Genomic DNA, 25,499 nt, shown 5'->3' with positions numbered 1-25,499 from the left:
AGCTAAAGTAAAAATAACAGGCGTATCGACAGATAGCGATGAAACTGTTGGCTATGTTACAGAGCATCTCAAGCTAGACAGTCACAATGATTCACTTGCCATTAAATCCATGGTTTTGGTGGACTCACAAATATCATAAAGTACTTCAGTTATTCAGGATATAAAAGGAATAAAGTCTGGGTTATGCCAATTAATAATTTGTGATATTAAAAAAAAAAACCCTAGCAAAAAACCGCACCTAACCTAGCAAAAAAAAGAAGGGGAGGTAAATTACTGGCCTCCATATAGGATTCTCTGATCTCTGGCTTTCACATGCTTCATAAGCAGTCAAATTGGCAAAGAGTCTCAACCTCTCAGTTGTCAGCACCATCCCCGGCTGGAGGCAACACCATGGCAGGACAATCAGTAGGACAGAATGTGTAACCATGGTTCAGCTGCTCCTCTTCACAGCTCAGTACCTTAATACAAATCCACCTGGCTTACACTAAAATGCCAAACTGGGTGATGAGATGCAGGCATACATTCCTTCATCCAACACAGAAGTGCAGCAGACAGCTTGAACAGGCACCGCTAGCATTATCTGTCAGAGCTCTGAATGAGTTCATCTAGGACTGGAAATTTATACCGGACAAGGGCAAGTTTATGCGACGCCTTTCTTTTTGGACTCTGCGGGTGTATCTGATTTGGAAAACAAAGATGACAGGCTACCTTAAATAGCCAAATAATGTTCATGCAAGTGTATTTGCCTACAGTTTGTGTTACAAATGTTAAATTATCATCTTCTGCACGCTTTCTGCTGCTATATATACATTATTTGATATCTCAGAGTATGTTCCTCTGGTCCTTCTTGTTATAACTTATTGCACTGTTATGCTATATGTGATGCTACAGAATTCTTTTACGAAAATCTCCTTCAAAGTTATTTTTAAATAATGGGCTCTGATGATCAGACTTGTGTATCAAACTCAACACTGTACATACTCATTTTTATGCACTATAAACAATTCTTGCAGTTCCTCTATTGATTTTAAAGTACAATTCTTTTTTGTTGTTGTTTTTCAATTCTCCAATCGGCAAGATATCACTTCAAAACTGAAGCAAATGTTATCGAGATGCCTTGCTTCCAATGTTTTGTATGGTGCATATTAACCGCTTAGACACTGACTCACTGCATTGTCAAAAAGGGTGGGAATTCTCTCTTTTAACTTGAGTGGTCTGAAAGTTAGACAGCTGGACCAAGCTAATTATCCATGTAACCTTGACAGTCAAATAGGCAGAAAAGTAATTCCGGAGAAGGATTTATCAAGTACTACGACGTATGCCTAAGAAAGGTGGTATGTTCTGCCAAAAGTGCCTGCAAGTCTGCACTGAGTAGGGAGGGAGCACACACACAACTTAGATCAGACACCTTACTTGCTGGGGGCCTATACTAGTATGTTAAATCCCATCCTAGTGGCTCACCTGAAGGTTTAAGGAAACAACTGTTACCTGAAATTCAGGATTTGACATCATGCATAGGTTAGTAACGCTAGCTAGTTCTGTACTGATTTTAAAATTAAAATTTTAGGTTTTGTTTTTTACAATTTTTAAAATCAGAGATTTTAAAAATTATTACAAGAGTTTAAAATACAAATTCTAGTGATTAAGTAAAACACTTAAGAAAGCGTGTGGGTGATCTTTTAATAAATTACCTGCTACTTAATTCTGGTAAAACCAGCCAATTAAATGAAGGTACAGCTACAGACCAAAAAGCTGACATCTTGATAGCTTCAAATATCTTTCATAATATGACATTCAATATTGTTATAAGTTGCATTTGGATAAACTATGACTTATGTTATATAAAATATGTTATATGAGCTGTTTCATGTCTCTGTCGGAATTACAAACTCAAAGAAGAACACTTGAAATTTGTCACACCTGTCACATTTTGGTTAACATCAGTAAATTCCTGCTGAGAAAGGATTCTGTATATTTTAACAATGTGCTATGCCAGACCATTAAAACCAAAAGTTTCAGTAACCGCCCCTGAAGATTTTACAGAAGACGGTAGCCTTGACCAAATGGAGTGCAAGGGGATGCTTCCAGGAACCTTCCTCTCCTTGGTCTTACAAGAAACCAACCGAGACATTCTGCATTGGTACCGACTGTTTCCACAGACACTGAGGAAGCCTGAGCCAATTCACTGCTGGCGTGAGCAGATGCCGCTCCACTGCAGTGAATGCTGTCCTATCAACAGTGCATTTGCCTCTAGGTATCGTAATAGCCAAAACAGTCCCTTTAAATCTAACTGCAGAAAACAGCTATGAAATGCAATGAAAACCTTCCAGTTTCAAGAGAAGGAAGTTAACGGTGTGATGTAGTCACTAGAATTGTGTGGCTCCAGCACAAGTCTGGGGATGTGTGGTTATTGGGAAATACCTGCAGAAAGAATTTTCTCAGGTAATTCCACCCGAGTATCTGGAACAATGGATTTTTGGACTGCATCTGGCAAACTCAAAACTAATAAATAAAAACCCAAGAGATATACTGTTTATATCCTATTTGCATATAAAGAAAGCAAAAGTAGGTAAGCAAAGATACTCTGATCATAAACTAATAGCAGCAATAAGAGGACAAACAGCAAGAAGAAAATACAATTATTAACAAGAACAATAATCGAGCAATTTAGTTAGCAAAATGATTGCATTTGCACTAGGAGAGTGGATATTGGCAGTGGGGAAAATAATGGCCCCTAGATATTTTAGCACTAAAATGTGAAGAATTTAAGCATTACAGAGGAAAAAACAAACAGCATAAGCAGACCATAAAATCTGATGTAATAGAAATAATAGAAAAATGGTGGGAGTCCTGTTTAACTAATTTGATAACCTTCGCTGATAAGGTCACCTGCCTAGTGCGTGAAGGGAAGGTGGTGGACGTAGTTTTTCGGGATTTCAGTAAGGCTTTTGGTACTGTCCCTCACAGCATCCTGGCTGGCGACTGGTCACCAGCGGTGTTCCTCAGGGTTCGATTCTCAGGCCAGTCCTGTTCAACGTATTTATCAGTGACCTAGATGCAGGAGTTGAATGCACCATTAGCAAGTTTGCTGACGAGACCCGACTGGGAGGCGCTGCCGACTCTCCTGAGGGACAGGAGGCCTTGCAGAGGGATCCGGACAGATCGGAGCACCGGGCAACCATTAACGGGACGGGATTTAACAAGACCAGGCGCCCGATTCCGCCCCGGGGACGGAGCAGCGCCGGGCACAAGCACAGACGGGGAGAGGGGCGGCCGGAGAGCCGCCCCGCAGAAAGGGGCCCGGGGGGGCCGGTCGGCAGCGGCTCGATACGAGCCGGCGGCGCGAGCGGGGAGCCGAGAGGGCAAACCCCGTCCCGGGGGGCATCAACCGCGGGACGGCCGGCCGGAGGAGGAGGGGACGATCCCGCCGCGGTCGGCGCTGGGGCGGCCTCGCCTCGAGCCGCGCGCCGCGCCGGGCCCCGCCGTTTCGGGAGGACGTGAAGGGACGCGGAGGCACCACCGAGCTGGTGACAGGGCTGGAAGGAATGTCCTGGGAGGAGCGGCTCAGGACTTTGGGCTTCTCCGGGTTGGAGAAGAGGAGGCTGAGGGGCGACCGCGTCGCTCTCCGCAGCTTCCTGAGGGGGGGACGTGGAGAGGGGGGTGCTGAGCTCTCCTCCATGGGATCCAGGGACGGGACGCCTGGGAATGGTTCACAGCTGCGTCAGGGGAGGTTCAGACTGGACGTGAGGAAGCGTTTCTTTACCGAGAGGGTGGTCAGACGCTGGAACAGGCTTCCTAGAGAGATGGTGGATGCCCCAAGCCTGTCAGTGTTCAAGAGGCATTTGGAAAATGACCTTAATGACGTGCTTTAGCTTTTGGTCAGCCATGAAGTGGTCAGGCAGCTGGACTAGATGATTGTTGTAGCTCCCTTCCAACTGAAATAGTCCTATTCTGTTCTATTCTGTTCCAATTCTTTCTCAGGAAAAGTGTGATGCTCCCATAATGTAAAATAAACATAAAATATCTGGACCTCAGTAGATAATTTACTTGATTGTATGCTCGAAATTGCTAAACTGTACAATAATATTGGGTGGGGGTGCACCTACCTGGCCCACCTTGAGCAAAACATCCTCGAAAACAACAGCTGATAACACAGGGATGTGAGTGTGCAACAGCGTGTGTGTCGGGACACCCAAAATCACCTGAGTGTTTGTCCCGAACTCATAATGCTAAGGAGGAACTCCACGACACCGTCAGCCAGATGAAGTGGGAACCAGGGAATTACCAAGAGGCTTTCGAAACAAGGCAGGCAGCTGGAGATGCAGCATGGAAGCACCAAAATCTGCAAAAGGCGCCGGGAGAGGAGGGGTCAGGAGCAACGACCCTGCTCGGGCATCGCCAGGTGGTTTCCCCAGCCCCGCCTGGATGAGACCCGGCAGCTCCCGGCGGCGCACGGCAGCAGCCCGCGCCCAGCCGAGGACCCGCGGCGCGGGGGTGGCACGGGGGACCCGTCCTCGGGGTGCCTGCCCACGCCGGCCGGGGCCGCGCGTGGGGGACCCCCACTTCCCAGGGTTCGCAAAACCCACGCTGCCGCGAGGGGCTGCTGTGCGCCCAGCCTGCGCGCGTGGACTGGTTACAGAAAGCCGCTTGGAAATCTGTCGGTGTTTATTAACGTCCCGCAGTGCCTAATGCTGTGGTTTATCTGTGGCACTGCTGATCCCGATCCTGAATGTTTAGTTCAGTTATTGCCACGTCATGAATAAATCAATAATTACACATCATTAATAAACCAATAAATGACTTTGAGCCCCATCTAAACCAGATGAATTATGCAGCTTTTTCCTGCGACAAATATCTGTGAAAATTTTAAGATAGGAAAAGAACTGCCAGTATAGACTGCATCCAGCTTCTTATACTGCATAATTCTGAACATGCACAGACTGTTGTGCTTGTGTATTTAGGAAACTCTGTAAGTTAAAATGAAAGTACCGTCTAATTTTACACACCTCTTGCAGCTAGGAAGTGCTTGAAAGCTAACAAGCTGAATTACTGTCTGAGACAACCTAAAGTTTGTCTAAATTGAGAAAATAGGTGTAGACAGAAAAAATTGCAAATGTGGACATCCAAATAATTATCCATATTGCACTGTGGCAGATTTGTTTCCAGCTGCATCAAACACAGATGAAAGCACTTAATGGGACAAAATCTTTGAGGCATTCAGTTTGCTAAAACCAGATGCAAAGGTTCACAGTCATGTTCTCTGTAGAATAAAGGAGAGCCCTGAATTAGACTCCCACTTTTCAGACAGAACTAATTGGTTATTACTTAAGAGTTCTGTTCTCTGAAAAAAACCAGCCCACTTTCTTTTTTTTGTTGAAAAAGAATTATAGTCAAAACAGAAAGAGTAAGGAAAACGTAATGCTGTTTGCCAGTAGCTATGGTGACTGCTTGTAGCAAAGGGTAATATGTTTACAGAGGAAAGAAAAAACCCTCACTGTCTCCTCCTTAGAGTAAAACCAAGCCAAACCAAACCAGTTCATTTGTTAATATGTTTCTTTACCCAAGCAAGCAGAGTTGGAAGGGAACTAACTTTCTACAGTTCAATGCACTAATTGGAAAATTGTTCTAGGAAGAGTGTCGTAACACTTCAGGAATGCTATGCAATATCATTCTATCATCTTTCTGTGCTGAAGTTCTCTGTAATAGCTGACAGCTTTGTAATAATTCACTTGTTCCAGAAAGCAGGATGATAGCGAGGAGGGAAAATGTTAATAGTTCATGCAATAGTCAGGATTATTGGCACACTATCATTATAAATAATTGAATCAAGTAAGCCTCCTGGCTGTAACATATCCTCGAGATGTTGGATTCTTGTTCATATTGATGTGGTTCTGGGACACAATATTGATTTAATCATCCTTTTCTATTAAATCAGTGTTAAGAAAGCAGGCCAGGTTTATACTCCTCTACATGTTCATTCCGAAATAGGGAGATCTGAATGTGTTTATTTGCAATTGCCCTCTCTGTTTGCACTGCACTTATTCAGAAGCCATTTTTAAGCTGGAGGACAAAAATGCTGTTCGGCTTAATCATGAGCTAGTACGCATTCAGCTAACAGTGGGCTCTAAGGAAAACATCAAGTCATTGCATTTCAGCAACATTAAATACACATTAATGCCTAAAATATTGAAAGACAAATGTGACAGAATTGACTTTATATTAGTTCAGAGCTTACAGTCTATCCCTGCTGTTATTCATCAGGCTTGTGTGGATCACGTAGTCACTCTATGGTAAGGGTTGCAATGTCATCTCAAGATGAAAAGACTTTTTTTTTTTCAAAGGATGAATTCTCAGACTTCTCAGCAACACATACACTTATCTATGACCGCTATCGCTAGAGGTAGAACAGGTTTTGCCCTTTTCTTTGTCCCAGAAGTGAGAGGCAAGTGGATTTCTCTTTTCCCCAGTTTCACTTTACACTGACATCCACAGTGACACACGCTGGTAGCAGCAAGCCAGTGACATCACAGCAATTTCCTACAGAGCCATTCATCCAGCGGTCTGAAATTACTCAAACGGCGCTTTACTGCTCTGCTTTCCGTCTCTCGTTATACCGCCCTGTCTCTCCCCTTCTAGCTGGCTACGCTTCTCTGAAAAGAATAATAAAGGCAAAGCTGGACAAATTTTTCATCAACAGGACTGCCGTGGTTTTGGTGGTATCCCCCCCCGCCCCCAGTCTTTGCCCTCTATCCATAGAAACTACTTAGTAAGATCAAGACATTTTTATGCATGCTTCTGACTGCAGTTCCTTCATTGATTTCTAAGGATGATCCAGCCGAGTACGGCAATGAAACAAGCACCTTAAGAACTTTTATTAGGTTCTAAATGAGACACTGTTTCTCAGATTTCCCTCCTGTTGTTTTCTGTTCAGTTCTATAATGGAGATCAATACAATCCCGAGTTATCCTGGGTGAACAAAAAGTTGTTGAATGTATCCAGCTGTGGGCTTGATTAGATTTTCACTTCACTGGTATAAATCAGAGTAACTCCACATAAGGCAAGGGAACCTCAGCACTGTAAAATGGTGTAATCTCAGACGTAAAATGAGAACCAAGCTCCATTTTCTTTTTCCGCTGGTAGCGTTAGCTCCAAATCCTTCATCAGAGGATGAAGCTCCTTTACGTGTAGACACTGATTTGTACAATTACTAATTATTAATGATTACAGTATTTGGGCAGAGAGGAACGTGCCCCTAACACCTGCTGGCGAGGAAGGTAGTTGGAGATGCTGCTTGAAAGAATATGTACTTCTGCCTCTGTGACTCAGATGTCAGCGCATAATTCCTGACTGCAGAAGGGTAAGTGTTTTGAAGGAATGCTGGTTACAGGCAAAAGTTAGCTCAAACAAAAGGCAGTTCTGATGGGTGGCTAGAATATGTTGATTTTATTTCTTTAATAGCATAATGTGTTCCTGTGTTTTTTCTTATGCTTATTCTGCTTTCAAAAATGAAAAAAAAAAAAAGTCTCAAGCTTAATTCCTGTATTATAAATGCAGGATAAAAAAAAATGCTTTCTGTACTGTGAATGAAAATAAGGTAGCAGCACCATGCAGGCTCTTGCCTATGCGCTTACACACTTCACTGCGCAAGGATACCTTCCCAAACACAGCGTTTCTACTAAAATACATCATTTGGTAAATCTCCCTGGAACTACTTACATAAGAAATCCTTTTGGGAGTGAAGTAGCTTGATTGGCCCACATAGAGCACTCTTCTTCAATGTAGCATAGAAAGGGAAATGAAATCAGGAAGAACATAGGAAAAAACCCTTAGATACCACAGTAGTAGTGAAAAAAGAGGATACACTTGAATGGAAACAACAACAATTTCCTTTCCACACACGCAGAATTTTTCATGCCAATATTTACTAGGTTAAGCAGCACAGAACAATTATTAGAAGTAAGCAACCCTGAATTTTCCTTATTGAAAAAGATACCGCAATAAAGCACAGAACAAAAAAGGTGGGAGCAGTCACAGAAAATGGCACACCACTGCTAGGCATTATTATTCCTGTTCTCCTGAGGTCTTAATTTAGAGTGTGCTTTTTTTTCCTTAAAAAAAAACCCCAAACTTGTAGAGATAAAAATGCAGTGGAGAGGAGGGACTGAGGTTATAGGAGACAAAGAACATTCTAAGCGTCTTACAATAGTTGCAATGCACAAACCCACAATGACTAAATAGGCCTCAACACAGTACAAGCTTTTTTTTTTTTTTTCCCCTTTCTGGTAAATCTCAGCGTTTCAAATGTTAGCTGACATAAGGATTGTCAGAAGCTGAGGTTTTTTCTCCTCTCTATGAAATTTAAACTCTGCAACATTTCTGCCAAGCTACTGCCAGTAGGAAGGTGCTTTTATGAGAAGAAAATTGCTTGAATATGCTACTGGGGGATTTACTTTCTCTGTAGCCCTAATTTTATTTAAATGTCATAAAAAGCTGGCAAAACCCAATTACTACCAGCTCTGCGAAGTCCTCCTTTAGCTCACCTCTAAGATCTACTACATTTTGTCCAGAGGGGCTTTAGTGCAAGGTCCATTTCTCCAGCTGGGAGTGGGTGGCATTCCAGCTGTAGGTGGCAGTAACCCACAGCTCTTCCACGTCAGAACCTAGCAGAAGATTAAAACCAGCCCAGACGCACACAACAGTGTTTCACTCGGATGCAGAGAACAAAATATGGATCATAAGGATTTTTCCCACCCAAGGATCCCAGGGTTTTCCTGGGAATGAAAAGGAGTTTCTGAAGCACCGATTTACTTAAATTATGATCTGTATTTTTTTAATAAATTGTATAAATCAAGTATTTTTCTTTACCTCAGTTTGGGTTTTGGGGGGTTTTGTTGTTGGTGGTTTTTTTTTAGAAAAGGGCTATTTTGCATACACAGGCTCTTGGACAGTGTATATTCAAATGTCTGCAGAGTAAAAAGATGAAATTTGACATAAACCCAACCTTTCTCATTTTGTCTCCAATTATATTTTTGTAAATTGGGATAATCTGTGGTGGCTGAACTCAGGATGCTCTGGGTATTCTCTTGGGTTTGTGGCTAAGGTTGCAGTGTTCTTGTCTAAGGAAAGTTAATCGTACATGTACCTAGCTTCTTAGTGTAAGATGATAGAAAAACATATGCAGTCTGTGTCAAGGACTTGAAAAATACATGTATATCGACAAAGTTATTAAAAAAGCATATTATCAAGACTGGCCTACAGAAAATGGTTGCAAATTTAAAGATCCAAGAGTTATGAAATGCCCAATTCATACTAAAAAAAGCCCAGTCCAAAATATGGACAAAAACATATTGATAAACAAAATTATTATATATTCATACATACCAATTTATCTATGCATACGCTTATATAATAATGCACAACTGCTTTTGCTACTACACAAATATTTATCCATAAAAAATGGATCAAATCTGAGGTTTTAACTACATTAGTTCTAGGCAGAAAAAAAAGATAGGTTCATTTCAATTACCGTTTTGTACACATTCAGCACCTAGCAAGATTAGTTCACACTCACAAATGCTGTCTTGTTCATACTAAATCACAGCACTTTACCATCAAAGTACAGGACAAACATCCTCTCATTTTAAAACTAAGTATTATAACCCCACATCTGCTCCTAAATCATCAACCCAGCTTTAAAGACCTGCTTGATAACAAACAAGCAACTGTCCATAAATAAAAATGAGTGTCCTGATATTGAATCCTGCTCCATCTCAGTATTGGCTCTTGCCTTGCAGTAGTTCATATGCAAAACATGCTCTCCTACAGATGGAATCCACTTGTCCTTGCTATTAAGCAAAACACAGCAGGACCCAGAGAGCATTTGCTGAAGCTGAAAACCGACTTTATAATTTAGCCTTGAATCTAGAGCTGGCATAACTATCACATTATAAACCTGGATGCTGAGTCTCAACACTTGTAAAGCAAATAAAATAAACTCCTGATTGCTTTGTCTTTTTCATTGCAGTTTAAGCATACATACTAAAGCTAGATTTCAGTGTTAAAAAAAAACTTGTGTTTGTCCACTCAAAGTATTTCAACGCCTAACAATTAAATAGGTATCTGCCAACAGCAAAACAAATACCGTTTGTCTACCTCACAGTTTTTCAAAGCAGGGAAAATAGTTAGGATACTCAAAGACTGCATCAGTTTTTAAGATGTGAGTGGCTACATTCAACTTACTGTGAAACCAGAGGCATGGTTTATACATTGCATTCCCGCACCATCCTCCCTGCAACAGTGACAAATCAAGGAGCTGTTTTCCAAGGGGCAGTGCAAAGCCTGGGTCCCATTTCAGCTCTGCTTCCAGGGTTTAAGTGAATCTTAAGTAGGCAAATTTCACCCTGGGGAAGGCAAGGGTACAAGAATCGTACTGACAGAATGAGAAACCGAGAGAAGGCACCAAGAAAAGGAAATGGATCATATCTCTGTTTCCGTGTAGTCTCCAGGCTGGGGGGTGGCGTTTAGACCTTCTGCCTAATTGACAGGTTTGGTATTAGTCACCAGGAAGATTTTTTTAGGTTACTGTCTTTTGGGTAAAAGGAGAATAGGGTTGTTATCAGGCATGAACTGAGGGAAAAGAAATTTCATGAAATTGTCAGCTATAAGTTTATCATATAATTTGGAGTAAAAGCACCTTATAGACTGTGCATCCAGGGGAGCAGAAGGGGAGATTCCAACCCTTTGGCAAACTTTCACCTTAAATTCCCCATGATATCTGCTTGGGGAAAGCTAAAAAAAGGTTAAAAAAGTTATCCACCTTTACAATACACAATTTATTTGTTAATGGTTCTTAAGTCCAAATGGTTTTCAGTCCGATTTACTCTAGATTTTTCTAAATAGCTTATTCTCTCCGTTACATTAGTATATTTATCCTGGTAGCGACTCTGATCCATGTAACAATATCATGAATACTAATGAATGCCAAGAAAAAAATCTGGATTACATAAAATGATAACATGATGAAAACAAGCTTAGCTTGAATTTTGGGATTTAAATAAATCTCTGAATATTTTGGTAAGATGTGAAGTCCATAATTAATCCCTGAAGGTATCCAGGAAAGAGCTTAAATCTGGGTTAATGAACTACCGTGCTTCATTTCCAGCCTAGAAATCTACTGCACTGTTTCTGAAAATGGTTTACAGAATGGAAAAGTGAATAAATAATTGGGTGAGTGACAACTGAAATATAATGATGCTATACTATCATATTATATCCTACTACAAAAAAGAGTAATTCCTGGATATTCTTCAGCCTACGGATAGTAGCAGTCTTCATGTTTTACTTGATGATTTGTGTTCAAAATGCTAACTGTTTATAACTCAAACCCCCTTGTTGTTAAGAATTTTTTTAGGTTGGACATCTCTGTTATTGATGCCATACCATTTTTTAGCGTATTTCTGTGTATTTTACAGTGACTTTTCTTTGGCTTTTCCAGACCCCTGATCTGAATAATTCTGAAGAAAATAAATTAAACTAAAGTTGTGAATAGTTGCAGAGATAAGACTGTCATCAAGAAGAATTAAAAAAAATTGTTATTTACAGGATAACAATCGTGCATCTTGAACAAACACTGTTCATTTACATTTCATTACTAGTATTCACTCCCAATGTACTCCAGTTCGTGTGTCTGTTGGGGATTTTACCTATATTCTTGTTGTCCTCATCTTTACTACTAGGGGGAGATACAAACCCTCACCAACAATATATTATAAAACTCCATAGCGTAATGAAGAGAAGACAATTATGAACAAAGGAACAATACATACAGCTCAACTATAGCCACCATATAATTAAATTGTTTGTGCGCATACACATACACATGTGTTTGTATCTGTGTTCCCACACAGATATTTAGCTCACACTTCACTAATTCCTGGTAACTGCAGCAAAGATGATGACATGGCAACTAAGTTATGAAACTTCACATCCTATTAGCAGCTTCAAAGGCTGTTTGGAGACAGAAAAGAGATGTCACACTCAGAGCTTCTGCAACTGAAGTCTTACATGCCCCTCTGTAATCTTGAGAAAATTTGCGGGTGAAAGTAGAGAGAGATCTCTAATGTAAATAACAGTGCTGCACAGAGGAGCCCTTATAACTGGCAGTTTCAATAACTGTTTAAAACAACACTCCTGATGCTGAGTAACTGGTTTCTGTCTGGGACATTTCACCTTTGAGGTTTCCTGAGGTACTCCCTCCCACTGGACTTTTCCAGAACTTGGACCTCATTTCTATTACAACCTATTCAGACAGTGAAACCTATTCCAGAATGTGAAAAACTGCTACCACTTCTGTATTCTTTTGTGTACACACCAAAGTAAAGTATCCGTTAAAGTACTTTATATGTTAATGTATTATTGGAGTGGTCCAGGTACAGAAATGAGAGGATGTCCAAAAACTCGTATCACTACTCCATACAGCCCACTTCAACTGTCACAACCACATTAGAAGATGATAAGAAGAACCAGCATGGTCAGTCTTCTGTGTAGCCTCCCTTCAGAGCAATGAAATGTATTTTTAGCCGTCTGTAAAACTCCTTACTGAGGCAATGTCAGAAGAAATCTAGTGCACATGCTGACCTCCAAGCCAGATGAATTTTCCAAAGCACACGATAAGGCTAAATTGATGGGCATACTGAGAAGGTGACCTGAATACAAGAGAACACAGCACCCCTCACTGAACCCTCATGCCTTGTGGAGTAATACAAATCATACCTTGACTCCCCTGATCCTCTAACTCATAACTCCTAAGCACTATCAGATTTTGAAGCAGAGAAGAAGCAATACCAGCTGTACTCTTACAAGCACACAAAGAGCATACTTCAACTGGGTGTGACTAATAAGTCTGGTAATAATACAAACACGACTATTAAAAGGAATACTATGTCCCTAAAGGAAACATTAAGCCTTTTAAAGCTATGCAGGGCTTTTTATTTAGTAATACAGTACTTAGATACGTAATTGAACAATATTGGTACTGAATAATAGATAAATGAGATAGACAATAGACAACTATTACTGAAAATAATGACATCAGCTTTCAAGGTGCTGCCGTGAAATAATTTCTATTGTTCCACAGCTAGTCCACAGCAATGCTAGATTGCTCCACAGATTATGGAAGATGCCAATGGACCTATATTAGGCCTTGTGCTGACCTCTTCTCCTATGATCTGAGGTAACCCAAGGAAGGGCCTGGTGAAGGACAAATGGATCTTTGTGGTTCTAGGGTCCTTTTATCTTCCTGTCTCCTAAGTTATTACAGGTTACAGAGAATCAGTCTTCAAGAGCAGTTGTTTCATACATGTTTGTGTCCAAGACAGTCTTTTTTGAAAAGGGATACACTAATTCTCTAGCAGGACACAGGATAATTCCTAAATCTCTGGATTCTTTATGAATAACATATTGATCTTCTATACTCCCCTTCACTTAAGAGTACCACACAACTTCAATAGGTCTTCCCTAGTACAAAAAACCCATTCCCTCCTTTACAACATGTGAGATTGGTATTTAATCTGAAATAACTGGAGCCAGTTGTGGGGAAGACTGTACAAGCACTGCATGTATTGGCCCATGACAATGGGCAGTGAGAAAAAAGTCAGGGACTAGTGAGGTTACCTTCGCCTTTGAATAGTCAGCTGGACACCTGCGGATACTCTGGGTACTGGTAGAACGCCTCCTCTATTTCTGGCTTTCTAGGTTTGGCTAGCTAAAAGAAGCCTAATCTAAATGCATTATATGCATGCACACATAGCATGAAATTCCCATGACTATGTGGGTACCACTCTTTGTATTTATCTGTACACATGATCACAAAATTGGCTCGTTTTACTAAATCCAAAAAAAAAAAGGGTAAAAAAAAATCCTGTTTCCTATCTTTCTAAAAAGCAAACTTAAATAAATGCTGTTACTGAGAAAGAAATGAAGTAATGAAAACAAATTTGGTGACACGGTAACCTTCTATATCAAGATGATACCTCATATCCAGGCTTCCCGAATTCTGTTTGAATATTAAGCATGTTCTTGAACTCAGCAAGATACCAAAGGTGAAGAAGGCTTCTCTAAACCATAATCAAAATCTGTTCTGTTATGTGACCTCAGATAAACTTCACTGTTCCTTTCAATGATAAGCTCCCCAAAACAGGGATTCAGAACAATGATGTTCTCACCCATTCAATCTCCAGTCAACCACACCAGTCAGGACTGAAATGTCATAATTTTTTTCTCCCTTATGTAATTTTCATTGCTTGAAGTGTAGAAATCTATCACTAGTAGGTAGGTGTATATGTTAGGTTAGCAGTAAAGGAATAAATGTTCTAATGTATATTACAGATAGTGCATTATTCATCTTCTGCAGTACCAGTCTTGTAATTTTATTGTGGTAACTTACGGTAAACAGCTAGCGCATATAATGGGTCCCTACGGAAAACTTACACATTTCACTGAAAGGATTATCTCTGTGGAATTTTGGAAAACCATTAGTACAAAGAATATGGCACATTAATCATTTTTCATACACATACTACATGTGATACAACTTATAACAAACAGTACCAGCTATACTATTTGTCAGGATTTATAGTGGAGTGAAATTCTTATTAAGAATCTATGCACTATTTCTCCAGCTGGACAAATATGTATGAACAGTGCTTTCAGTCTTTCTATTTACACTTCAACTTCTCAGTGGCCTTGGAAAAAGACAGTATTCAATTTGTATTGCTGATATGTTGTGTTTTACAGCTACTCCAATAAGATACCCCTTCTGGAATCAAAGCTATCAGAAATGCCGATTTGGTTGTGCTGTAATTCTCAAAAATAATGTTGCATAGTATTTCTGGGAATTGAGTCAAAACATTCTAAGATGACTGGTATTAAAATGGCACTTACTGGTATTTCAATACCCACACTAAAATTTTAGCCATGGCAGCTTCTCTGATTTAAGTACAATTGAATTGAGATGATGTATAAACATCACATTTAACAAATTTTGTGCACAGCTTGCACATGATCTAAGCAGTCAGGAATTTGAAGTCCTATTTATATTTGGATCCTTGATTTTCCTGCATGCTCTGTTTTCAGTGTGTTACTTTTCACACTAATGGAATACTGAATCTGTGGATCTGAAAACAAAACCCTCATTTTTTCACAGACATTTTTAGTAGAACCACCACTATACTGCCTAAATTAAAAACAGAGAAAGGTTTACTCTTTGAGCATCACTTTTTCTAGCTTGTTTGCTTGGATTATTGTTCAATTGCCAGAATTTGTTATTTCAACAATACTTCTATTATAAAATGGTGTTCTGAAGCAAACAAATTCTGAAGAGTGTACCACATTTTAACCGTTAGTAAAGAAGTTGCATATTTTAAATGCTTAATTAAAAAGAACAAGTTGAGTACTAGTATATCCAATAATATTTATGAGTTTGTATTTTGCTATTTCCTCATAGATTATCATTGCACAGTTTCCTGGGGGGCTACAGATGTTTTGTCTAAAATCTAAAACATCAGCTCTTAACACTGCCAGCTTAATGGAACACAGTTTTGATTTCTTTGTCAAATCTCTTCTCCATACTACTGTAATCTGAGGAATATAATGCCTAAAAAATAAAGTTCAATAAAATGGGAATCTGTTTCTGATGCCAAGAGCGAGACACGCCTAGTTCAATTAATTCCGTCTTGAAATTGATATCCTAATACAAATGTGGATTAGAGCAATTTACTACCTAAACTTCAAGGGCAAGAAGCTGGGGTTAAAATTTCAGTTTTCTGTTTTCGTTTTAAAGAAAACTAAGGTGGGAGAAATGCAGATTTAGTTCAGAAAAAAGTGTGCAGCGTTTTTACACGTGGCTTAAGCCAAATGTAATTCCTTTTACCTGAAAGATCGACCTGGGTAAATGAATTCTTTGTCTGTTAATACCTAGTGTTAGGAAAATTGGAGATGAAATTTTCTCTTTTGCTTACTTGACTTTCCTGTGAAAATATGATGTAACAAATGCATGTCCAACAGGATTTTTGTCATTCTGAGAAGCTCAATGGCATTATCTTTCACAGTCCTCCAAAATGACGTGAAAGATTTTTCTTAGTAAGAATGGCTTTATTTTTCCCTAAGATCATGTGGAACCTGAAACAATGAACAATCCCTCTGCCAGAAAAAGGAAACGGTTTGGAAATAAATTTAAATGAATTCTTTTCTTCACCAAAGCCCAATCTGAAGCAAGCATTACAAAACCCAGTGGATATCCAAATGTGAATCTCTTTCATAAGTACCAAACTCCAGCTAAACTAGCTACCTAATCTCATTAAATGTACAGGATCCAAAAAATTCAAGTCCCCAAACTAGTCCTCCTAAATAATGGTGTGTGTAAGCATGAATCAGAATAATAATACCAGCAGTTTCTGGAGTTGTGTGACATGTAAAGTATTGACAGCTCTGTCCCAAACCCAGCCCTTTAAAAGGAAGCAGGTTATCTTCTTCATACAAATCAGTATTACCTGAGTGCATATGACGCAAATTCTGAAAAGGTCTGAGAATACACAACTCCCACCTGGAAATCTTCCTCCTTTGCAAATCAACTAAAATGAAATTTAATCCCTTTGTTTGCTTTATCTTTCTGCAAGAGTTGAATACAGTGGAACTTAAAACATTAATTCTGGACTTAATATGGATCTTAGTGAAGTTAACTAGGGTTTAGATTTGTAAAAAACCCAACAAATGGATGTTCTAGATAATATGTTGGCCTCAGTCTCTTAGTCTATAAAACAGATCTATAAAAAGATCCTTGATATATGATCAATTCTGCTATTTCTGACTAGCTGGTTCCTTTCTTACCCAGAAACACCTACATCTAAAGCAGTGATAGGAAATCCATGAGCGACTCTAAAAATTTGGCCTGCAATGTTGTTAGCAGTTTTGGGAGGTGCTTCAGTGCTCCTTGGTTTGAAAATGGGCACTTAGCTATTCTCGTGTAACAATTTTATCTCTAGTTCAACAAACACACAAATCAGTTTTGCGAGCTATAAGCAAACTGCAGCTCTGTGCTAGAAATACAAGAAAAGCATTAATAAAGACATAAAAGCCTATCCTTAGATAAACACCTTCAGCCAAAACCTGACATAACATGCATTTTTGGCTTAGGAGCACAAGGAAGCACAAGAAGTATTTCTGGCATATGTTCTGGGAAAGGTTCACCACGACTACCCTTTGAAATGGAAAATGAGAAGTAAAAAAAAAGTTGGAAAGAAGATTTTAGTGTCTCCAAAGTCTACAGTTTGAGCTCCTTCTTTTTTTCAAAAAAAAAAAAAAAAAAAAGTCATATTCATAATGAGTTTTTCTACTGTTTATTTTAATTAATATTGAGAAGATATACTAAAAAGAAACCACAAAATTTGTTAAGTCCTTTCACCTGGTCTCCTCAGTATCTGCAACATATGGAATTCTATCACTTAACCAAGTCCAACTATAAAATTTCCTTTAATTTACAAGAAAGCTAACCTAGAACTCATTTTATAACTTAAAAAAAAGGCACTCAAAACCTTATCAGATGAACTTTAGGAAACAGTTTGGATGGAGTTTTTCATTTGGTCATCAGTTCTTTAAGGCTTAAGAAGAATTGCGTGATGCCCCAGCATGCAGAAAACAGACAGCTTCTGAAATATGATTTAAAATATGGCTTTTCCTATTTATAGCTGAAAAGGTACCGCCCAAATGAGACCTACATATCTAGGAAGGTATTTCTTACATTATCAGGGGATGGAAATTGAAAAATTACATTCCTTGTGTATTTTTGGTGATTATAGCATTCATGGCAGTTGAAATCTGAAGATAAGTGCCTCTCTATTGAAATTTATTGCTAATTGAGTTTGATTTTTCAGTCTTGGTTAATTGATCAACATTAATGAACCCATCTGCTGCACCAATACATGGGGAACAACAACAGTAAGAATAATCACTGTGAGAATAGTTGGAGACACTAGAAACATGATTGTTTGTGGGAGCAATTAACTTTGAGATTGTACTCCACACTATGAAAGCTAAGCTTGTCTATGTTTACATATTCTCAAGTCTTTATACAATTTAAAACAAATGTATTAACTACTACTAGTGTAGTGGCTGACATAATTGTCAAATCATTGGTGAAGTAATTTTATGAGTTTATTTCCCACACACAGATGTGTCTTCTTAATTAAGACTAAGCTTGGTTGCAACATCTGGCTCATATGATCAGAGGGCCACACAGAATATTAAGAGCTTCCTCAGTTAATCTTTCCATGCTTTGAATTCACAAAATTAGTCATAGAACTATATGACACTCAAACCCTAAATTTACTGAATAGTTGTCATTTTTTTCCTCTGAAATTAACCAGCCTCTGGAATTCTACATTAGTATGGATTTAAAGTGCAATAAAAGAGCTAGTGAACTTGCAAAAGTGCTTCTAAAAGCAACAGAGCATTTACATAGGAAACAGAGTACTTTGTTTTTAAAAACTAATAAAATAATGACTATGTAAAGAATTAGTAATTTAGATTTGTACTGAACCACTCATCTGATACAGCATATGTTTAAATACTCTTGAAACAGAATGGCTTTTGTCCTGTTGTTCTGGTTTTGGCTGGGATAGAGTCAATTTTCTTCCCAGTAGCTGGTATGGGGCTGTGGTTTGGATTTGTGCTGGAAACAGTGCTGATAACCCATCAGCGTTTCAGTCACTGCTGAGCAGTGCTTGCCCAGAGCCCAGGGCTGTTCTGCTTCTCCCCCCACCCCACCAGCGAGGAGGCTGGGGGGGCACAAGGAGTCGGGAGGGGACACAGCCGGGACAGCTGACCCCGACCGACCCCAGGGACATCCCACCCCAGAGGACGTCCTGCTCGGCGTGTAAAGCTGGGGGAAGAAGGAGGCACGTTGGGAGTGATGGCGTTTGTCTTCCCAAGGGACCGTTCGGCGTGCTGGAGCCCTGCTGTCCTGGAGAGGGCTGAACACCTGCCTGCCCAGGGGAAGTGCGGAATGGATTCCTGGGTTTGCTTTGCTGGCGTGTGCGGCTTTTGCTTTCCCTGTTAAACTGTCTTTACCTCAGCCCACGAGTTTTCTCACTTTTACCCTACTCATTCTCTCCCCCATCCCTTTGCAGGGGAGTGAGCCAGCGGCTGTGTGGGGCTGAGCTGCCAGCTGGGGTTAAACCACAACACCTATATACAGATAGATTTTTTAGTCAAAATATAAATGGAACGTAGATAACACTTGTTTTTAAATGAAAGTGGAATGGATCTTAATTTAAAAAGAATGAAGATAACCAGAGATTTCCAATTCCACAGAATGATACATTAAGTAGTTTCGTAGCAAAATGGTGACTGTGCAGCCCGTCCCCATCACCATGGCCCTGCCTGGCCATCTTGGGGCTGTGTCTGACCCTGGTTCCCCTCACTGGGCTTGATCCTGATCCCCCACCAGTGGACCGATGTCCCAGCCCGGCCTCATCCTGTCCCCATGGAGGTGCCTGCTGTCTGGGGCTGGGGCTGCCCCACTGCCCCCCAGTGCTTCTGGCCAGGGCGGTGGGACGGGCCCCGGCTGCCGGGCCCTGTCCTGACGGACCCTCCATGGGGAGCACCTGATGCAACCGACGACCAGAACACAGGGAGCTGCTGGCCCCTGCTGCATCCTGAAATTTTGTACCTGAAAACTAGGCGCACGCTAATCCCTGTCTCTTGCTACCAAAAATTACAAAGAAAACATTTTTTTTCTGTCAAATAAATTTCTTCTGCATTATTATTGTAATTAATAGGATGAACACTACAATAGTATTGTACTCTGATGATGAGAAAAGGCAAGTAACTTTCTTTTAAGAACAACTGTGAAAAATATTTCTTATGAAAAACACCTGTCTATGCCCAGCAGTATATGTGGGCAAGCTCCAGTGTTCACTATAAAACATGGCTGAGACATTCACCATGTAATACTTCATGGCCTTTCAGAAGCAAAAGCTCTAATTAGTTGCCAACCACCCAAAGAATAACATGCAATGAAAAATCTTTTTTTTGCCACTAAACAGTATAATTGAAACAACTGGTAAAAATCTTAAACATCAATAATAGTTTTATATGAATTATAAAATTGTTGCTTGTTTCACCTGAATTTTGTTTTTTTAAATACGACTAAGTTTTTTTACGGTAATAAATATGCAAATGGACAATTAATGGTGTAGATGGGAATATTTTTAACACTATAGATTGTTTATGGCTCTCATTAGCTGCAGTCTCATGAACATAAACTCATTATCTGAAGATAATACACTTGTATAGTCCACACGCACCACTTGAACACTGGAAATTTTTCCCCATAAACTACACACAAAATGTCCACCTCTGGCTTTTCAATTCTCCTGCTCCACACATGACATGGTGTGAACCAAGTTGATGTGACGGGTTGATGACCAGGTAATTAATCAAATAGTTGCTAGGATAAAGCAACTAACAAAGTGGAGTAAGGGGAGAAACTTGTATCTTTCAGTTACAAGAGGAACCAAAGGATGTTTGTAACCAAAGCACTGAAGCAAAAAGGTGACAAGAAGCCCAACACACTTAAAATTGGTCCATTTACTGAGTAGAGTTTGTCACTGTATGCACATTTACTAAATAGATACCCAGTATTAGCAGGCACAGCCTGGAAAGAAGTACAGCAAGAGTCTATAGAACAGAATCTCTCATCATTCCTTTCAGGAGATGCTTCACCCACGGAAGCCCTGGACTTGGGTCTTAAGACCACAGATTCAGAGGAACAAACTTTGTGGAGTGTTCAGGTCCAGACGAAAGAGGTTCTGGAGCCAGACCTGCCAAGGCTGATCAGAAGGTATACAAGTCATTGTTTTATTGTCATATCTCCTCAATCTGCTCAAATTTGTGGAAAACAGAATTGGTATACAGTAAACTGAAGCATTCCCCAAAGGGGTTTCTGACCCTGGCATTCTGGCAGGCAGAGTCTGTGTAAAATGCCTGCCAGCACTCCTGAAAAACGGCTGCTAGCACAGGCAAATTTACATCCCAACTTGCCACCCTGTTTACATCCTCTACAAAGAAATCAGTGCAGATAGGTAGACTACTTGTCAAGAAGTGAATCTTTCAGATCTGTCACACTTCTCAGCAAAGCAGAAGTGATATGGATGATTACATGTTACAGAGAGATGGAGCAGTCTGTTCTCACATATATGTTTAACTCTCCAGGAAAGAGAATGTTGCACACGCTGTGGCCAAAATGAAGCTTCAGGACTTTGGGATGCAGGAATTGCTCCTCTAAAGACCACTGCCTAGTAACTTACCCAAGTGAGACCTCCAAATCCTGAGACATAATCTGTTGTGATAGGTTTTTTTGGCAGTCTTGACAGCTAAGAGGAATGATCAGCCTCTGAAAAAGCAAATTCTGTTCTGCCAAGTGAACAGTATGCAATCAGAGCAACAGAACTTGGATGTGAAATGTGGCATCTAGATCTTTGTAGCTAGGTGAAGCTTACTGAATATGGACAGTTTGTGAACTGACTGAAGAATGTATGCACATACATACGAAACCCAGCAAACGAGGTGAGAAGAGAGGGACAGAATGACCTCCCTTGACCCACTCTCTCTTTCTAATGCAGCCCAGGATGCTGTTGGCTTTCTCTGTCACTAGCGCACATTCCTGACTCATGGTCAACTAGCTGTCCACCAGAACTGGTGAGTCTTTTTCTGCAAAGCTGCTTTCCAGCCAGTCAGTCCCCAGTCTATACTGGTGCCTGGGGTTATTCCACCCCAGGTGCAAGACTTTGCGTTTCCCTTTGTTGAACAACATGAGATTCCTGTTGGCTCATTTCTCCAGCCTGTCAAGGTCCCTCAGAATGGCAGCAGACCCACCTGGTGCACCAATCACTCCTTTCTTTGTATTTAACCCTTGTTTCTGGGGTGCACCCTGTCCCATCTTATAGGTCATTAATGAAGGTAAACGGTATTGGATTCAGTATTGAGACTTGGGGTACTCTGCTAGTGATTGGCCTCCAGCTGGAATTTGTGTTGCTGATCCTTTGTGCTTTTTGAGCCTGCCCTTCAGCCAGTTTTCAGTTCACCTCGCTGTGCACTTACCTAGCCACTACTCAATCAGTTTGTCACTAAAGATTTTATGGGAGGCAGTGCTGAAGCCTTACTGAAGTTGAGTAAACAACATCCAGTGCTCTCCCCTCATCCATCAAGCCAGTCATCTCACTGTGGAAGGCTATCAGGTTGGTTAAGCACAATTTCCCCTTCATGAATCCATGGTGACCACTCCCAAACACTTTCTTGTTCTTCACGTGTTTGGAAACAGTTTCCAGGACAATTTGCTCTTTCCACTTCCCACAGATCAAGGTGAGGCTAACCATTCTGTAGTTCCTCAGATCCTCCTTCTTGCCCATCCTGAAGGTAGTCTTCTAGTCCTCAGGAACCTCTCCCTATCACCTTGATCTTTCAGAGATTATCACGAATGACCTTGCTATGGCATCAGATAGCTCCCTCAGCACTCATGTGTGAATCCCATCAGGTCCAGTTGGTTTATATGTGTCCAGTTGGTTTAAATGTTCCCTAATCAGATTGTCCTCCACCAAGTGTAAGTCTTCCTTGCTCCAGACTTTCTCCTACAGGTCTGAGAGGAATAGGATTCCTGAATGCAATTTTTATGAATAAAGACTGAGGCAAAGAAAGCACTGAGTACTTCAGTCTTTTCTGGATCCTTCGTCACCAGAACACCCGCCCTATTCAGCAGCAAGCCCACATTTTCCCATCTTCCTTTTGCTGCTGATGTACTTGTAGAAGCATTTGGTTTTGCCCTGCGTGTCCCCTGCCAGATTAATCTCCAGACAGACTTTGGCTTTCCTAACTCCATATCTGTGTATTTGGATATTTTCTCTATATTCCCCCCCCAGGTCACCTGGCCATGCTTCTACCTCTTGTATGCTTCCTTTTGATGTTTGAGTTTTATCAGGAGCATCTTGTTCATCTATGCAGGCTTCCTGCCACTTGATTTCCTGCTCATTGGAATGGATCATTCTTGGGCTTGGAGGAGGTAATCCCTGAAAATCAGTTGGCTGCTGTAGAAAACCATGAAGATCATGGTTCTATAGAGCTGCTTATCCCTGGTTTGCACATGCACAGTCTTCCATGACTCCTCTGGACAGAAGAGCAGTGACCCATTTCAGAACAAAAGTGTTTCTGAAAAGGGCTGAGGCCAGCAGTTGGAAAGCAGAAAGGCAGGAAACAAATCCAATGGTCATGAATTATTCAGGACCCAAGCTTTAACTGAAACAGTAATCCATAATGGTAGATGACAGGCCAATCAGTAGAATGACAGAGATATAGAAAGGAACAACAGAGGAAAAACAGACTCATTACTCCCAAGTACACACTCAGTTTCACCAGTCTGGTAGGCAAATTGTGTATGTTTCCATAAATGTGCCTTGCTTTCACTTGTGCTGTAGTCAAACAAGACCTAGAGATCAAAAACCTGTTTGGTGTTCTTTGTGTGCTCACATCAATCAAGAGAGGCAGAAAAGCACCTCAGAACTTTGATTCAAGGTCTTCTCAACCTAAGAAACACACCATGGTCCAGAGCTTTAAAAGAGCTTTAGACTATGTCCTGTTCAGCATTTGTCCTGAAGCTGAAGCACAATTTTTAAAATACACATGGCAGCTACTTCATAAATTCTATTAATTTTAAACAGAAATGTGGTTCCTAAATGCTGAGTGCCTTAGACAATGAGCAAACAACTACGACTTAAAAAGTTACTGTGCTCCAGTTGAAGCATCATTCAACTGAACCATCATCCTCTGTGCTTTTAGCTCATGTCTCTTTTGGACCACATTTCCTCTTTCAGCATGATGCACTTTAACTTGCAAAGGTTCTTTGACAATACTTCTTCACACATGCTGAAGGTGCTAACTTACTTGTTACTGTTTTCATAGCATGATGATGAAGGCCTATGCTGTGTACCCAGCAGCACGCCATGAAAATGTGTGAGGGTACAAGGCCTAGTAAGATACAGAATTGTTAAACAGAAGAATGGGATCTTATGTGTTACTGTCCAAACTATCTATATGAAGAGTCTGATTTAGTCACTGAGCCTTGTAGTGGAACTGATCTAGTTGATCACAAAGGAATTCTGGCAGCAACCCAATGTGCATGCTGTGTGGGCAATGTAATTAAATTTCATACCTTTTTTCATGTAAGCAAGGAAGGTATAAAATCTCTCTGGTTAGGCATGAAGATGTCACATTTTCTATTTAATATTATCAGGACAAAAGATTGGTGATTACTTATTACACAGAAAATTATAGTAATTTCTCATTAAGGATGAACCTACCAGCCATGAAGTGTAAACAGATGATAAAACAATTAGAGGCAACTCTTACCTAGTGCAGGTTCCACCATTGTGACATGGATGATAATCACATATTGGAACATTGCAGTTCTCAACATTCCTCCCTCCAAGAGCCTCATCTGTGATGAACAACTCTTTGTTGTTAACTTGAAAATCCCTAATGCATCCTTTATAGCCACGTATGTGCCCAGCGCATTGATGAACCTCTTCATGAACAGGAACATTTCCAAGGAAGATTGATCCAAAGGTGATCTGCAGAAACAAGAAGAGAATCATCAGAAAAGAATGTGATTTGTGATGTTACTGTAAGCAAGGAATGAATAATAATTAGAGATAAAGGAAATAGCCATTACTTGAAGCTGGCCAAAAACTATGACACTTGCTGAAGGGATTCGTTTTTAAAATGTGGTTCTCTTTTTTAAAAAAAAATTAATCCATACAAAGAGAGTGGTTTAATGTGTTTGCATATCTTCAATCGTCTAAGAAAACATATATGTGTCCTATGGAACACAAATTGGAAATTTCCAGCCTTAACCGCAATGAACATGGTAAGGTTTTCTCATTGCTTCTCTCATTCTGGACTATGAGTTTTACATTCATGGTTGAGGGTTGGTGCGGGAGCACAGGAGAAGCTGTAGACTTGAAGATAAAGCTTTTCTTTAGGATCTGGGACCTACAGGACCCCAAGATAAGGGGAATACAGAAAAAAGATTTTACTTCTTTTGGGTGAATGACAGAAAACAGACCGCTATACTGAAGCCCAGGGAAAAAGGGAAAGTTTCAGGTAGTAAATTCTAGAGCCACAAATGCCTGTAACATCCTTATAAAGGTGCCAAAGAAACACCCACAATTATTTTATACTGGGACTGACTGAACCATGTTAGTGCTCAGTATGGTATTTCCTGTGTTAGCTGACCTCGGAGTCAAACCTTTGACCATCACATATGAAGGATCTGTGACTCATTTAGCACTGTGAATTCCATTCCTCAAGGTGATGCCTGACTTTCTGGCGTTCTGACAAGGAGTTTCCTTTGCTAAATGCCTGTCACTAAGAATTGAAAAAAATCATAATTTTTT

General features: G+C 40.3%; 1 protein-coding gene across 2 annotated transcripts in view; it reads right to left on the bottom strand.

The window, feature by feature from the left end:
- Nucleotides 1–25,499, bottom strand: part of EYS (eyes shut homolog) — a 1,018,924-nt gene that overhangs the window by 90,181 nt on the left and 903,244 nt on the right. For both annotated transcript variants that reach the window (XM_030007184.2, XM_030007189.2), the window contains one exon: nt 24,454–24,674. In XM_030007184.2, coding sequence (XP_029863044.1) covers nt 24,454–24,674 — 221 coding nt within the window. The remainder of the gene's footprint in view (nt 1–24,453; nt 24,675–25,499) is intronic.

Source organism: Aquila chrysaetos, chromosome 2 (assembly GCF_900496995.4).
Source record: "Aquila chrysaetos chrysaetos chromosome 2, bAquChr1.4, whole genome shotgun sequence".
NCBI classification, from domain to species: domain Eukaryota; kingdom Metazoa; phylum Chordata; class Aves; order Accipitriformes; family Accipitridae; genus Aquila; species Aquila chrysaetos.
This window is presented reverse-complemented; position numbering and strand designations above follow the sequence as displayed.